The sequence below is a fragment of the Anopheles stephensi genome, chromosome 3 (genome assembly GCF_013141755.1).
Source record: "Anopheles stephensi strain Indian chromosome 3, UCI_ANSTEP_V1.0, whole genome shotgun sequence".
NCBI lineage: Eukaryota > Metazoa > Arthropoda > Insecta > Diptera > Culicidae > Anopheles > Anopheles stephensi.
In genome coordinates, this window is record NC_050203.1 from 53,475,194 (window position 1) to 53,488,519 (window position 13,326).

General features: G+C 48.7%; 1 protein-coding gene across 3 annotated transcripts in view; it reads left to right on the plus strand.

Moving 5' to 3' along the window:
• The window catches only part of LOC118513242 (protein O-mannosyl-transferase TMTC2), a 179,224-nt gene that overhangs the window by 95,415 nt on the left and 70,483 nt on the right, over nucleotides 1–13,326 (plus strand). For all 3 annotated transcript variants that reach the window (XM_036058798.1, XM_036058799.1, XM_036058800.1), the window contains exon 5: nucleotides 3,174–4,950. In XM_036058798.1, coding sequence (XP_035914691.1) covers nucleotides 3,174–4,950 — 1,777 coding nt within the window. The remainder of the gene's footprint in view (nucleotides 1–3,173; nucleotides 4,951–13,326) is intronic.

Consider the following 13,326-nt stretch of genomic DNA (forward strand, 5'->3'; position numbering starts at 1 on the left):
ATACCGGCCCAATGACCACGTTGGGCTCTTCCAGTCTCATTGATTCTGGAATTAAGCTAATGGAGTTTCATACAAAATCGATCAGGTGCTTTATGCTGTTGCTCCATCTACTTGAATTGCTAACAATTCTCATAAAACAAAAACCTTTTCAAGGACTCTCTTTAGAAAAACAGAAATAACGAACGCAATATCCTAAATTCAAATGCAAAACAAGATCCATTTTACCCCACAAATACACGAGAAAGTTCACACCATCTCCATTACCAAACGCCAAGACCCATCCCCTTGCATCGTTATTTCTAAACCAATTGGAAGCTCAAACTTGAACACCATTTCTTCTCAAAACGATTGTTGAGGAAAGGCGACGCCGCACACAAAGGACAGCCGTTCGAAACAAACGGGGTTCACGGGATGTTCGGTTGAGAAGAAAATAAGCGTAAATACCACACCCTTCAGAAAACTGACGGAAAAGACTCGAAATTGAAGGGCCCTGCCTCCACCAGTTCGTCGATGCACAGTTAGGCAACTTTTCTCATCTCATCAACTTGATCCGGTCGGCTAGCGGGGGTAAAAAGTTAAAATAGAATAGTTATTATTTAGTTTTTATTGTCCGAGGGGCTGTGTGAAGAAGTGTTTGGGATTCGATTTCATTTTCGATCGAGTTTGGTTACCGGGGAGTTGAGTGGTACAACGGGATGGAATCCAATTATTCAAAGATTCTCCAGTCGCTAGGACGATAGCGACGCTACAAAAGGATCAACAGCCAACCTTTGCGAAATGTCTAGGTGCTGGAGTGTGTGTGTGTGTGGTTTGGGTATAGATCCGGCTGAAGCATGATTCCTTAAACAACGTCAAAACTTCCCATTTTGTCGAAGATGGATGTAAGATTCCGACTTAATGAATCTCCCCGAATGAAAGGATCGCCCTGATGGAATGCGGCGCGCTGGTTGAAGTTTGGAATTTTACAGCTTCCAGTAGAATTGGTTTCGGCAAAACTTTTGTTCTCCTTTCAGACACTCCTTATTCCCCCTAGTGGAGTCTCAACCCAAGCTTGATTGGAGGTTTGCTAGAAAGGTTCGGTACAATATCTTCAAACTCAAAGTCGAATGGTGGAGTCTTTTGTTGCTTAAATGATCTTGTTTTTTTCTCTCTCTAGTATCCATTTTCTCTTGTAGGGCGCTGAAAGTATTGCCTGGTTTTGAGTGGTTTCTGTGGAAAACTATTTTAGATTTCGAACAAACTACCCAAGTCCTGCTCCACACCCCTTAACAAACACACCCTACTGTTCGTGCAAGACAGTTTGGCAAATAAATTAGCTTCCATAAACTATGGTCCAGCGTGGGAGCCAAACTTTACGCCCTCATCCTTATCGGCTTGGTGAAAAAAACAGAGGGAACAAGGGTTTCAACTTTTGATCCGCTGCTACAAACAGAAAATCTCGTATGCTCATTCGCCCGATATTGAACCCTAGACGGTTCGGTGGTCACGTTGGTTGGGATGGAAATTAAAATCGAGCGCCAGAAGGGGAACCAATAAAACCGATCGAAGTTGAAAGTGAGTTTTGGATCCTTCGCCATTTTCGTTTCGTCTTCCCTCGACGTTCCACGGTAAAACATTCGCAGCGTTCCAATTTAAGCTAGAACTGGGTGGTCAAAAAGTTCACTGGCGACCATCAAAACGGCGCAAGAAGCTCACTTGCGAAGTCCATTTAAACTCGAGGTTTTAAGTTTACGCTCCCAGTCACATTCATCATCAGCCCAAGCCCGGACAATCCTTTCGAAAAGGATGTGGGTTTGGGTATAAGACCCTCGCACCAACGCAAAGAAGCCATTCGTCGTAAATTCCACTCACGTCTCACGAGGCACCTGTTCTGTGACAATATTTGAACTCCAGCTCAACCTCCCGGAACCCCTCAGCTTTCCATCATATTCCATTAGTAAGCTCGCAAACGCAGAAGTTCTCTTGCTGTCGAGCAATACCTCAAATTCTGTCGCCCTTAGGCGGCCAAGGACAGAAAAGAGCCGGGGAGTCTGTGAAAAGCAGAAAAAAAGGTTCAGAATTCAAGTCGCTCTCCATCATCAATCGATTGCCGGCGGCTGCTCGATTCCCAGTTGGCCCTTGCAAGAACCGAACCATCGAAAGAGCACTCTTGGTCGTCCGAACAAGATGACACAAAAAGAAAACAACCCAGAGTTGGGCACTCTAGCAGTGAGACATGGCAAGAAGGGAAGGGGAGGATTGTGCAGCGACGAAGAAATATGTCGCAAATAAAAATCTACTTGAGCACAAACATTGACTCTGTAATAGAATAATCCCAAAACCTCCGGCCCATCTCTCGATGGTTCGTCCGACCGGTTGCCTAGATGGACCGAAGGGAACTGTGCTGCCGCTGGGATGCTGTGGCTATCTCGTCTACCTTACGTCCTAGCGTCGAATTATTGGCTATATAAATGCGTTGCCAGACTGCGTCTCCACTTCGGCTTCGGCCATAGGGCATTAGCTTCCATGGGTGAAGATGAAGAATCTCTTTTATTCCTCCATTATGAACCCATCAAAAGTCAATGATCCTCGGCTTCATCGTCGTTGGAACCGTCCTCCGATGTCGTAGGAGCTAATTCTTTCGCCTTCTTTCACGGAAAAAACGGCTCCCACCGTATAGACGGGCGTCGCCACGTGGCATGGTGGTTGCATGATTTATTTACGCTTTAATTAAGGCTGAATAAATAATTCAGCATGGAATGGAAGTTGGTTTCGATTTCCTTTGCCCCGTCCACCAGCATCACACCGGAAGATGCTACTCTGATATGTATGCGCGGTCACGAAAAGCTTAATTAGAGGGCTCTTGTGCTCGGTTCCTTACGTCAGCTCTGCAGCCAAAGCCAAAAGGGCAAAGTTGAACAGACGCGGGAGAATGGGATGGGTTTTGCAACTTTCTATCCCAGCTGTCGAGATTCCTTTGCCAACGCCTTGTCTCGAAGATGGTCGACTGTCTGCTCGTGTGTGTGTGCGTCTGTGTCGAGAGTTTGCAAGTGTTTATTGTTTCCTTTTGCAATGTTTATGCTGACAGCTCGTCTAAGGCTGATCCCAAATTTCACCTTACCGTTTATTTTGCTTGTAAAATTTCCTCTCCAAGTTGTGTGTAATAATCCGTCCTTCCGGTCCTCTTCTTCCAGCACCGCGTCCGGAGCCTCAGCATTATTGCCCTGTCGCTGGCCTTCATCATACACTGCCGCCTAACGCTTCCGCGGCCAGCCACACTGTTTTCAACCGCCGACAATCCAACCGCCAGAAGTGGTTCCCTGTGGACCAGATTTCTCACCTTCACCTACCTACCGGTGGTCAACTTTAAGCTGCTGCTGCTGCCGGACGTGCTCAGCTTCGACTGGGGCATGGACGCGATACCGCGCATCGGGTCCGTGTTCGATCGGAAGGTGGCGCTGGCCAGCCTGTTCTATCTAGCGCTCGGTTGGGCTGTGTGGAGTAGCAGCCGGGCTCTTGCAAGACAGTCCGCGCGCTCGATAACCGGCTCCTCGGCGAAAGGTGCCAACGGTGCTTCCAGCTTCAATCGGAAGCTTACCAACAAACTTAACCTGCACCGACTACGGACGGAGGAAGGTGCGCTGCCCGTGGTACAGCTGACCGAGGACCCGGCCGGTGCTGCGGTGGGTTGTGCACTGTGCAAGCACGATGCGGACCTGCACCATTCCAGCTCCTGCCGGACGCTGCACAACAACAACGGCATGTCGTCCATCATCTGCGGGTGTGCCTACGCGCCGGAATACAAATATTTATCACTAGCGCCTTCGACACTGGCCAGCTACTTCTGCCGGACGGCCGGGTCCACGGGCAAGAGCACGGTGCGACCCAGCAACAATAATAACAACGATAGTGCCAGCATCAACTACAACCAGAGCTTCCAGGGTACGGTTGGCAAGAAGTTCGCCTGTCACTGGCCACTCGGTGACGCGGCGAGCCTGGCCAAAGAGAAACCATCCGGGGAGTGCTCGCCGTTCCCATTTGCCACACTTCTCACCACAACGCCAGAGATAGCTTCCCCGTCCCGCACACCTTCCCTGTCCTCTTCTTCCTATACCTCTTCCTCCTCATCGTCCTCCGCTTCCAGTTCCTGTGCTTCATCGGTGCGCGGCGACAGTGCGGATGGTTCCACCGACGAGGCGAGCCTTCGGGACGGGTGCACGCTGCACAGTTCGCCCGCTGCCGCACTGCTAATGTCCGTGGCGTTGCTCGCGCTACCCTTCCTGCCCGCCAGCAACCTCCTGTTCTACGTGGGCTTTGTCGTCGCGGAACGTATCCTCTATCTGCCGAGCGTTGGCTACTGTCTGCTGATCGGGCTCGGTGTGAGTAGTCTGATTGATGGTGCCGGTGTCGTCGCCCGTGGCCACGGCGCGACCAACTCGCCCAGCACTACCGGTGGTGCGGCCGGTAGCACGAAGGCATTGAACCACTACGGTCGGTGTAACGGTCGTCGAACCGGTGGGTCGTGCTGGGTGGGTGCGGCCGTGCGCAAGTGTATGACCCTGGTGGGTGCCCCGACCGCGAGGGGCGAGTGTAGTGCCGGTGCGAGTGATGTGAGTGCGGGTGACGATGCCAACGGCATCAACCGTATGTCGGTCAACAGTGATAATGGTAACGGTGGCCGGTATGGCAAATTCCGCAACGGCAACGGAATCGTTGCGTCTGGTGCAAGTGTTGTCTGTGCGAGTAGCGTCTCTAGCAAGCCTTCCCGGCAGCCGATCCCGGCGGCCGGTAGGAGTGGCCGCACGAGTGGTCGCAGCACCAAGGCGCACGGCCCACGGCGGCGACAGCTCGTTCTGGCGTGTGTCGGCCTGCTGCTGATTGCGTACAGTGCAAAAACGGTGCGCCGGAATCGTGACTGGGTGGACGAGGAAAGCCTGTTCCGGAGCGCGATCGCGGTCAATCCCCCGAAAGGTACGTTAGCATCAGCAAGTTTGCCTTATTTTATACATCCCATGAAGTTCTTATTTCAGTGAGAAAGGGGTGCTATACGCTCCCCGCTTGTTTCGCTCAAGTGTCACACATAAAGACGAACGGCGCGGTACGATAAAAGATAAATTTTAACGCCCCTTTTGCGCCCGTATTTTGCCGGCTGCCTGAAGAATGCTCGGGAAAAGGAGATTTTTTTTTGCGTCGTGTGTGCAGTTCAAACCAGCAGCAGCAGTTTATCCATCGTGAAACGGCTTTGCTTGCTCGCTCATTCGCTGCTTAAGCTCTTTAAGAAATGCTTCCTCGCGTGCACCCATTGACATAAGCATTTTATGAGAGTTTAAAGTGATTCAAACGTGTACACCGAGCGTATTTATGACCGGCACTGAAGACCTCACCCCATCAGCTGCTCAGTTGTCTCAGAGGTTTTCTCTTCTCCAAGACTCCATGGAGCTCTTCCATAATGTTCTGCTGGTCATGGCAGAAAAGACACGATTTAATGGCGGAATGTAAAGCCACCCAACACACAAAACCGGGTGCTGATAGATCGCCCGAGAGGAAGTGAGTCTCCATTACGGAACAAGGGTTTTTTTATGCGACGCAGATAACATTATGTTATGGATGTGCAGCCATAGAGAGCGAGAACGACAGCAAGCACAAACAAAAGAAACAAAGCTCCACGACAAACGATCATTTGAAGGGATAAATAAGCCTAAGCGATGAGAGCGCGTCGCCATGCTAAGGGGATGGCTAAAGTTTAGGATGGAATGCTATGTCCTTCGCCCCACAGTCGGATGGGATCTAAATTCAATCTCCGCCGTCCAGAGCTCGGGGACGAACGATGGGGCTGCAAAATTAAATTGAACTGTCAAACCACGTGCCAGCTGGAAAGGGTCTTAAAATACGGTCAAAGCTTTAAAATGAAATAATTTGAGTTTAGGCAACCGCAAAAAAGCACATTTTTAAGGTTAAATTATGCTGCCTTTAAAATGGTGGAGAAGAACAGACACTTTACAAAAAAATCCATAACAATATTACATTGCGAGCTAGACAAAGTGCCAGGGAACAACGTCATCGCGTTCGCCTTCGATGCGTTCCTCCACAGCGGCACGTGCCGGAAGCCTTTGCTCCAATCAAAGGATGCGTGTGTGGCACACTTCTCCTCAGAACATTCTGTACCGAATCCACGCATTTGCCACGCAGGAAAAACGCACCCAAATTTTCCCTACACCCGGGTTGCGTTCTGCGAATCGTGCCATGTGTTGCTGCTGGCATACATACAAGAAATTTCGATGGTGTAGCCGAAATGGCAGCAGTGTAAAAAGATGTGGTGAAGCCACAGAAATCATTCGCTCGGAAGAATCCCTGCCGAACGTAGATTTTCCGAGCTCCAACACCGACAGTCAGTCAGTCGGGCCACTGCCTAAGCCTGGTGCTATTTTTCTCGCCCATTTGCAAAACTGACGTACTTCAAGTGTCTTTGCAGGTGAGGCGAAAATTGATTGACTTTTTTCCAGCGAGGGTCTGAGCAGGGTAAAAGGGTGCGAGTAAGAAACCCGATGGCTTAACCGGGTAATGGCACGGCATAAATCAGGATGGTTAAGCGTATGTTTTGTCTGCGAAAAAAGGACTTTAGAGGAGAAAAATGGTGCTTCAGCTTTCGTGGCTTTCACGGGCACCATTATATTTGTCCTGGTTTCTCCAAAAACACTCATTGAGTTGGAATTTATGTGAGACACCCTACAGAGTTTTCTTAAGAAAGACTTGCTTTGTTTAGGGAATTTGAAGCAACCTGACTGGCATTATTAGCACAATTGACAAGACTTAAACGGACTCCCTGCCCGACCATTCCAACCTTTCTGCAATTATTCAAATTAAGTTCCACCCCGGCCACTCTTCTCCTCGGTCAAAGCTAATCACAGGAGCACATTATCTACAGCCGCACCATCACGAACAGACGGACTGGGCTTAATGTCGGGCTGCATACTTTATGAAATAATAAATCTGAACTCGGGCATCCTAATTGATTAATCACACACACACACACACACACACACACACACACACCAACCCAGCCTCTGAACCGAAAGACTGTAATGCGAGTCTGCAAAAGGATAATCAGCATGAAAACGAAAGGTCATTCAACATCCGCACCATGCCCATGGACCGGATGACCATTGCCAACGCTTAGCAGCCGAGTGTAACAAGTAGCGATTGGAGCAAAGGAAGCAAAACGAGCATCAAAATACAAGGAACGGAAAAAAATGATAAATTACCAACTGACCACCAACAGACTGACCCGATAGCTCCCCCGCTCCATTTCAGTGAGGGTGTTTTCGAATGTTCCGTTCCCATTCCTTGCACCAAGAGAGTTGATAAATGACAGCTCGAACTTTAATGTTTTTCGTGATTTTTTTTTTTTTGTTGCAATGTGATCTCTGGTGGCGAATGACATAAAAATGGTTTCATTTTTTGACCAAACGGTTCGATGGACTGTGTTTTTGGTGTGGTTGGGAGTGTGTGGAGTTTTGCCTTCTTTTTCCTAACTTGCTTCAAGTGCTTGGATTATAGTGTACATGATTTGTCATTTTAGTTGACCAACGCGTCGAGAGCCGGCGCAAGGGAAGTGGTTCGGTGGGTTCGCCTCGCTAATGTTTGCACCATTATGAGCCGGGTGTCAAATACACGAGACCACAAAACACTTCGACACGCGCTATAAAAGCAGCCGGACACGATGGTCTCTGGGTGTGCTGCCAGTGGTTGAACGGACCGTTATGAAGTCAACGTCGGACGTTGGCGTGACTGGCAATGATGATGATGATGATGGGCAGTGTGTGCGACGAGTATGGGCAGCTTGTGTGGAGTGCGGGATTAACGAATTCTAAATCGAATGAAGATGATATGGGCAAAAGTGGACACGGTCACTGACAAGAAAGTCATTTTTCACTCCTCGCTGTGGAGTGATTGTGCAGTGCAGGTTACGGTGATTGGATGTGTTACATGGAGGCATTAGTGTTTCTTAAAGGAAAGAATCGTTTTTCTCACTTTAATTCTTTAGTCGCTTTAAAAACAAATCAGTGTTGGGAGTGTTTCAAACTCAAAATAAAAGCCACAGAAAATCACTTTTCCCCAAGCAATTCAATACTACAATCCACACGACTCCATCGTAGCTACTAGCAACGGTTGAACGGTATCGAAACGCACAATAACGTGATCCGTGATCCCGTTCTGTGTACTGCTGTCACGCAAAGCTTGTTGTGACGTGACGGAAAACAATTTTCCGCGTGCCAGTGCATTGTTCACTGAAACCTCCATATGTGTGTGTGTTTGTGTAGGGAACGAGAACTGAATCACGCCATAAAGACAAGGGACAACAGGCGCCAGAACCAATACAAGTAAGGCTTTGGGGAAAAAAAACCACAAACCGATCCTACCGTACCACATCGAAACCATCGACCACGGCCTCAATCATTATTATTTCACAATCGCACATTCTGTGATTTAATGCACTATCGTAGTCCGCACGCACGCACATCCACGTCCGCAGAGCTGAGTCCTGTGCGAAACGGATCAGTCACTTTTCAAAAAAGGTGTGTATGTGACCGATGATCCCGGACATCATCAGACGACGTCAATATGCTTGACCACCCGCCGTGTTTGCCCGAAAGGTGACCGGACAGGTCCGTGCGGAATGCGTGTTCTCACCGAACCCGCCGGAAGATTACTCGAGTCCGTTGTTACTTTTGAAGCGTGCAGCGATCGTAACGCCTGCTGATGGACTTTCTGACGTCCAGTTGTACGTTGGCGCGCCGGGTCCCGCTAGCACCATGATTGGATGGGTTTCATGTCGTTAGCTTGGAGGCTGAGTGTCCGGCAGTACAGCTTTCGAAAGCCACTCAAACCGATCCCGGTGGCACAGGTTCGATGAAGCAACCGAACCGGTGTGTCCACCGGCAACCCGAGTGAACCCGGTGGGAGAGAAAATCAATTAACAGCAAGGGCGCAAATGCTGCTGCAGTGCCGTGGCCCTTTTGGTGGACGTCACCAAACTGACGGATTCATGTGGCATTCATGGTCCATGGAGCATCGAATCGGTGTCCCACCGATTTCGGTCCTTCGGAGCATGGTTTCCAGCCTGCTTCAGGGGGTCAAGACCGTCAACATCGTCATCGTTGTCATCGGCATTGGGTCGGGCAGGGAGTATGCGCGCGTGATTTCTACCAACAAAAAGAGAACGGAAAAAAGCTTCCATCATCTGGCACCAAAGCGTAATGTCCTACGGGTCCGCGAAGCGGTGTGGGCACCGGTGACCCTAAGCGACACAAGCCAGCTTGAGCTGGCTGATGTATTTGACAGTTTATGTCTTCGTCAGCGGGCGCCTGTCAGACAGCCGACAGCCTGATGTGTGCGCCATCTGCACGGTGTACGGCCGTCGCCGTTGGTAACCGGTTAATGATGGTTTGGTCCAGCAGCTGGAAGAAGCGCTCGCTGGGCTCAAATTTATGACTGCAGATTGATATGGCGCTGGCACACAAGAAAGGCGACCGAAGTACAAAAAGGTTCTCCCCATTCATCCGTGCGCATCATAACTTGCACAAAACTGTGCGGTACAGTATTAATGGAGCTTTTCGCCCAAATCGCCTCCAATTGGAAAGATCTTCATCATTCAGCTGACACTAACCACGAATAGTACAAGCGTCACGATTACCTTAAGCTGCTGCCTGGTTAGCAGCGTTCCGAGTTTTCTTCCAACGTCACGATATTAGCCCTTTTTGCACTGTATCTTCAACCAATGAGCAGCACATCGTGACGCTTCATTTCACCGTCTTACTGCACCGAGGACGAGGCCACCACATTCGGCGCTGCAGTGAAATGAAATCTTTATCAGAGCAGCGCCGCTCGAGCTTATTTATATCCTTTCCCGGATTTCATTCCCCATACTAGTGGCAGTTCACCTGCCTGCCTGCCAGCCTGCCTGGGGGGTATTCAGGAATGTCGCAGCCATTTTTGTACGCTCGAACCACTCGAGGTTTACAGCGAGCGTGTGCAGACTGTTGGCAGTGTCGCTTCTATGAAATGAGGCAGAATGGATGGAAAGAAAGAAAGCACAAAAAAAGGAATGTTAAAAGCTTCCCCGTATCTCACCGGCTGCCAAAGGGCGAAAAGCGAGCGAGCGAGCAAGCGAGTGAATGAGTCTCTTTGCACACATTCCTGACCCGAGACTTGTTGCCCTCCATGCCATTCCACTCGAGAAGTGCTGCGCCACCAGCACCGGCGTTTGCAATCATATTTTTCCAGTCAATGTACTTTCAATATTATAATCCACTCCAAGCTGAAAATGCGACGCTCGAAAAGGACCTGGGACATTCAATAAAAAGCACCCGAGTGGGGCAGTAGTGCAATAGAGTGAAGAAGTGCCCCGGTAGTCTAATACCACCCGAAAGTTAGCTGGAGAGCAGCAAGACTTGGATGGAAGCAGTGCAGCGACGGGACATGGTTTTAATCCGACGAGCAAATCATTCGTCCTCGATGGTGTTGCATGGCGCGTGAGGCGAGGCGATGTTCGATGCATCTTCCACAACGTTGGAGCAAATGTTGCATTTGCTGCAATTCCCACGGCATCAGCCCGGGTCGTCGGTCGGTCGTGATCTTCCTGCCGGTCTCGGTGACATGTAACTTCCGTGTCAAGCACCTGTCAAGCGATTGAATAGAGAGATTGTTGGATGGTGAATGATTTTTCCAAGGAATATATATATTTTTCCAAGGAAAGGGAAATAAGGCCAATACGTTCGGGAGTGGGCAATAGTTGGAAGCTGATGTGCTTTCTTGGCTATTAAAGTAATGAAATTAAAGCTTGGTTTGGGTGAATGTCACTTACGGTGTGAATTTAGTCTCGCACAAGCAAGTGCCAGGACCAAAGCAATGGAGCCGACTTCAAAAACATTGGTATGGTGGTACAGAATGCAACTCGAATTAAAGCCGACTAATTTTACCACAAACCCAGTTCAACGACCTACCTCTAGAAAACAAAAGAAAATGTTCTGTTTCGATCCTCGAAGGGCGAGGATACATCCAGAGGGCCTGTTTGGACTTGAATTTCCTTCCTTGCTTTAGCCCAAAAATCCATCGACTCCCAATTGAGAACGTAATCGATTCGTTCTCCGTTCGACTGTTCCTGCCCAACGAAGCCGAAGGTTAGGAGGAAAAATAATTTCCCATTAAAGTGCCGGGAGGCAGGAAAAAATCCCACACACACACACACACATATACATCCACTCTCCATTTCCACCGGAGCCACAAAAACCGGCCATGTGTAACTAACTGCGAACTACCGCAATGCCGCAATGAAGCGCGCTACGGTTCGGTCGGTGCCTCCGAGGCACCAGCCAACCCATCGATGCGACAACGATCGAACCGTACACCCGAAGGTCGAACTTTTGCGCTGAGTTGCACTTTGCAGGCTGGCAGGCAGGCAGGCAGGCAGGCCGGCGGTCCCACTACTTCGGGTGTCCGGGTTTTCCGGTGTGGTTCGTTTCCTTCGAACCACCACTCAAAACCGCCGGATGTCGCCCCTGAAGGTTGTGTGTGGTGGTTTCCATGGTTTCTCCGGCGGTAGAAGTGAAAGACACACTGGAGCACACACACACACACAAACTAACACACATGATTGTGGTTTTTGGCACGGCCTTGGTCAGACGCCCTTTTATTAGTTTATCGACGGTGCGATGAGCTCATTTGAATTTTATCGAAATCGTTTTGGCTGGTTGTGTCGTTTCAGGGATTCTGGGGAAGCTTTTTTGTGTTGGTTTTGGGTTTGTTTTTTTCGGTAAGGAGGAAATCAAAACACATTTCCATAGTTGTTATAAGTATGTGTAGGATAGAACCGAACGCAGGGAATTGTGATTCAGCGAACGCCGGTGTACCCGGGAAATTGAAATTCCTTTACGTGAGGTTCCCTAACCGGCAGTGGAGTCAGTTATATTTGAGGGAAAAAGCGTTCAAATTTCCTCCCCATTTGGATTAGCGTGGAAAATAAGTTGATGGAGTAGAGTTTAGGCTGATGGTTAGCAAGTAGTGGCTGGCAGGGAGCCGCACAGACAAGTCCCGGCCATTAGGAATGCACGCGGTTCAGGAGTTAGTTTGCGTGAGGGATTATCAGTGTAAGTGGACAGATTATCATTCTATTAGCAAAGTCTGCTGGTTCCAGCAAGTACACACTCATTATGAACAGGGTAACGGGCAGAAAAAAGGGTATTTGGCATGCTTGAGCGCCACTTCTCGGAAAACAGAATGGATGTGATGTGGACCGGAGTGGTAAGGCTTCTTGAAATTTTCCTTAATAATAAGGTTCCGGCACAAGCATGATCACGGCAGCCCTTGGCAATGTGGGTGCAGTGGTAGTTGGCCGTACAACGGGATTGGTATTAAATCTCCTCTGTATCGTCTCCGAATGCTTAGTACTTGACTTCAAAGGCGAATCATAGTATAAGCAGACTCTGCGGTCCTGGAAACCTTAACTATTTAAAGGGGCTCGAACTTCTTAAGGTGCCTCGTATTTATCAAGTGCTTCAGGCCCAGTCATAAAATTTGATGAATAAGCGGCCTCCATCTTTTATTCTGCTGAGGACCTATATGAGGCCTGATCCGACATTGCTTGATTACCTTTTTTCGGATAATGTAAGGCATGGGAGACATAAACAGCAGGCTAAGACTTCCCGAAGCTCTACGGCTAAGATTTAAAAGAATAAAGGAGAACCACTGCTTGTTTATTCAGCAATCCAGAAGAGCGATTGAATACTACATTAGATACCGATTCCAATATAATCCACACCGATTCCACACTACTAATCAAGAAAGAACCGCTAATATATAAGCAGGTCGTTTTAGAGTAGTTTCCATAATTTCAATTATTCTGATAAGTTTAAACATGATCCATAAGTGTAATGAGTGTACCAAACGATTCTACAAAACTCTCGAACACTACGTTCTACCAATTCTTATATTTCAAAAATCCAACCTCCCAAGCTCATACCCCGAATCAATTTTCACTATTTTTCCAAAAAGTTCAACGGATTATCTCATCTGCAACCGAATTGTCCGGACCAGGATTAATGCCACAAGGTTCGCTCCACCACTGACAAACTACACGACTATCCGCTGGATAACAGTCGAATTCAATTAAGCATCATAAATTCGCAACGATTACATGCGAGTGATTTCCAGTGGCCCGCGCTAGTCCGCACTTCACTCTCTAATCGAGCTTCAAACAGGCTTAGCGTTCACCGAACAGGGGGTAAAAACATATGTTATCCCTGTCCGTGGAATTCATAATCTCACACTAATGATCCTAATCCGCAAAGG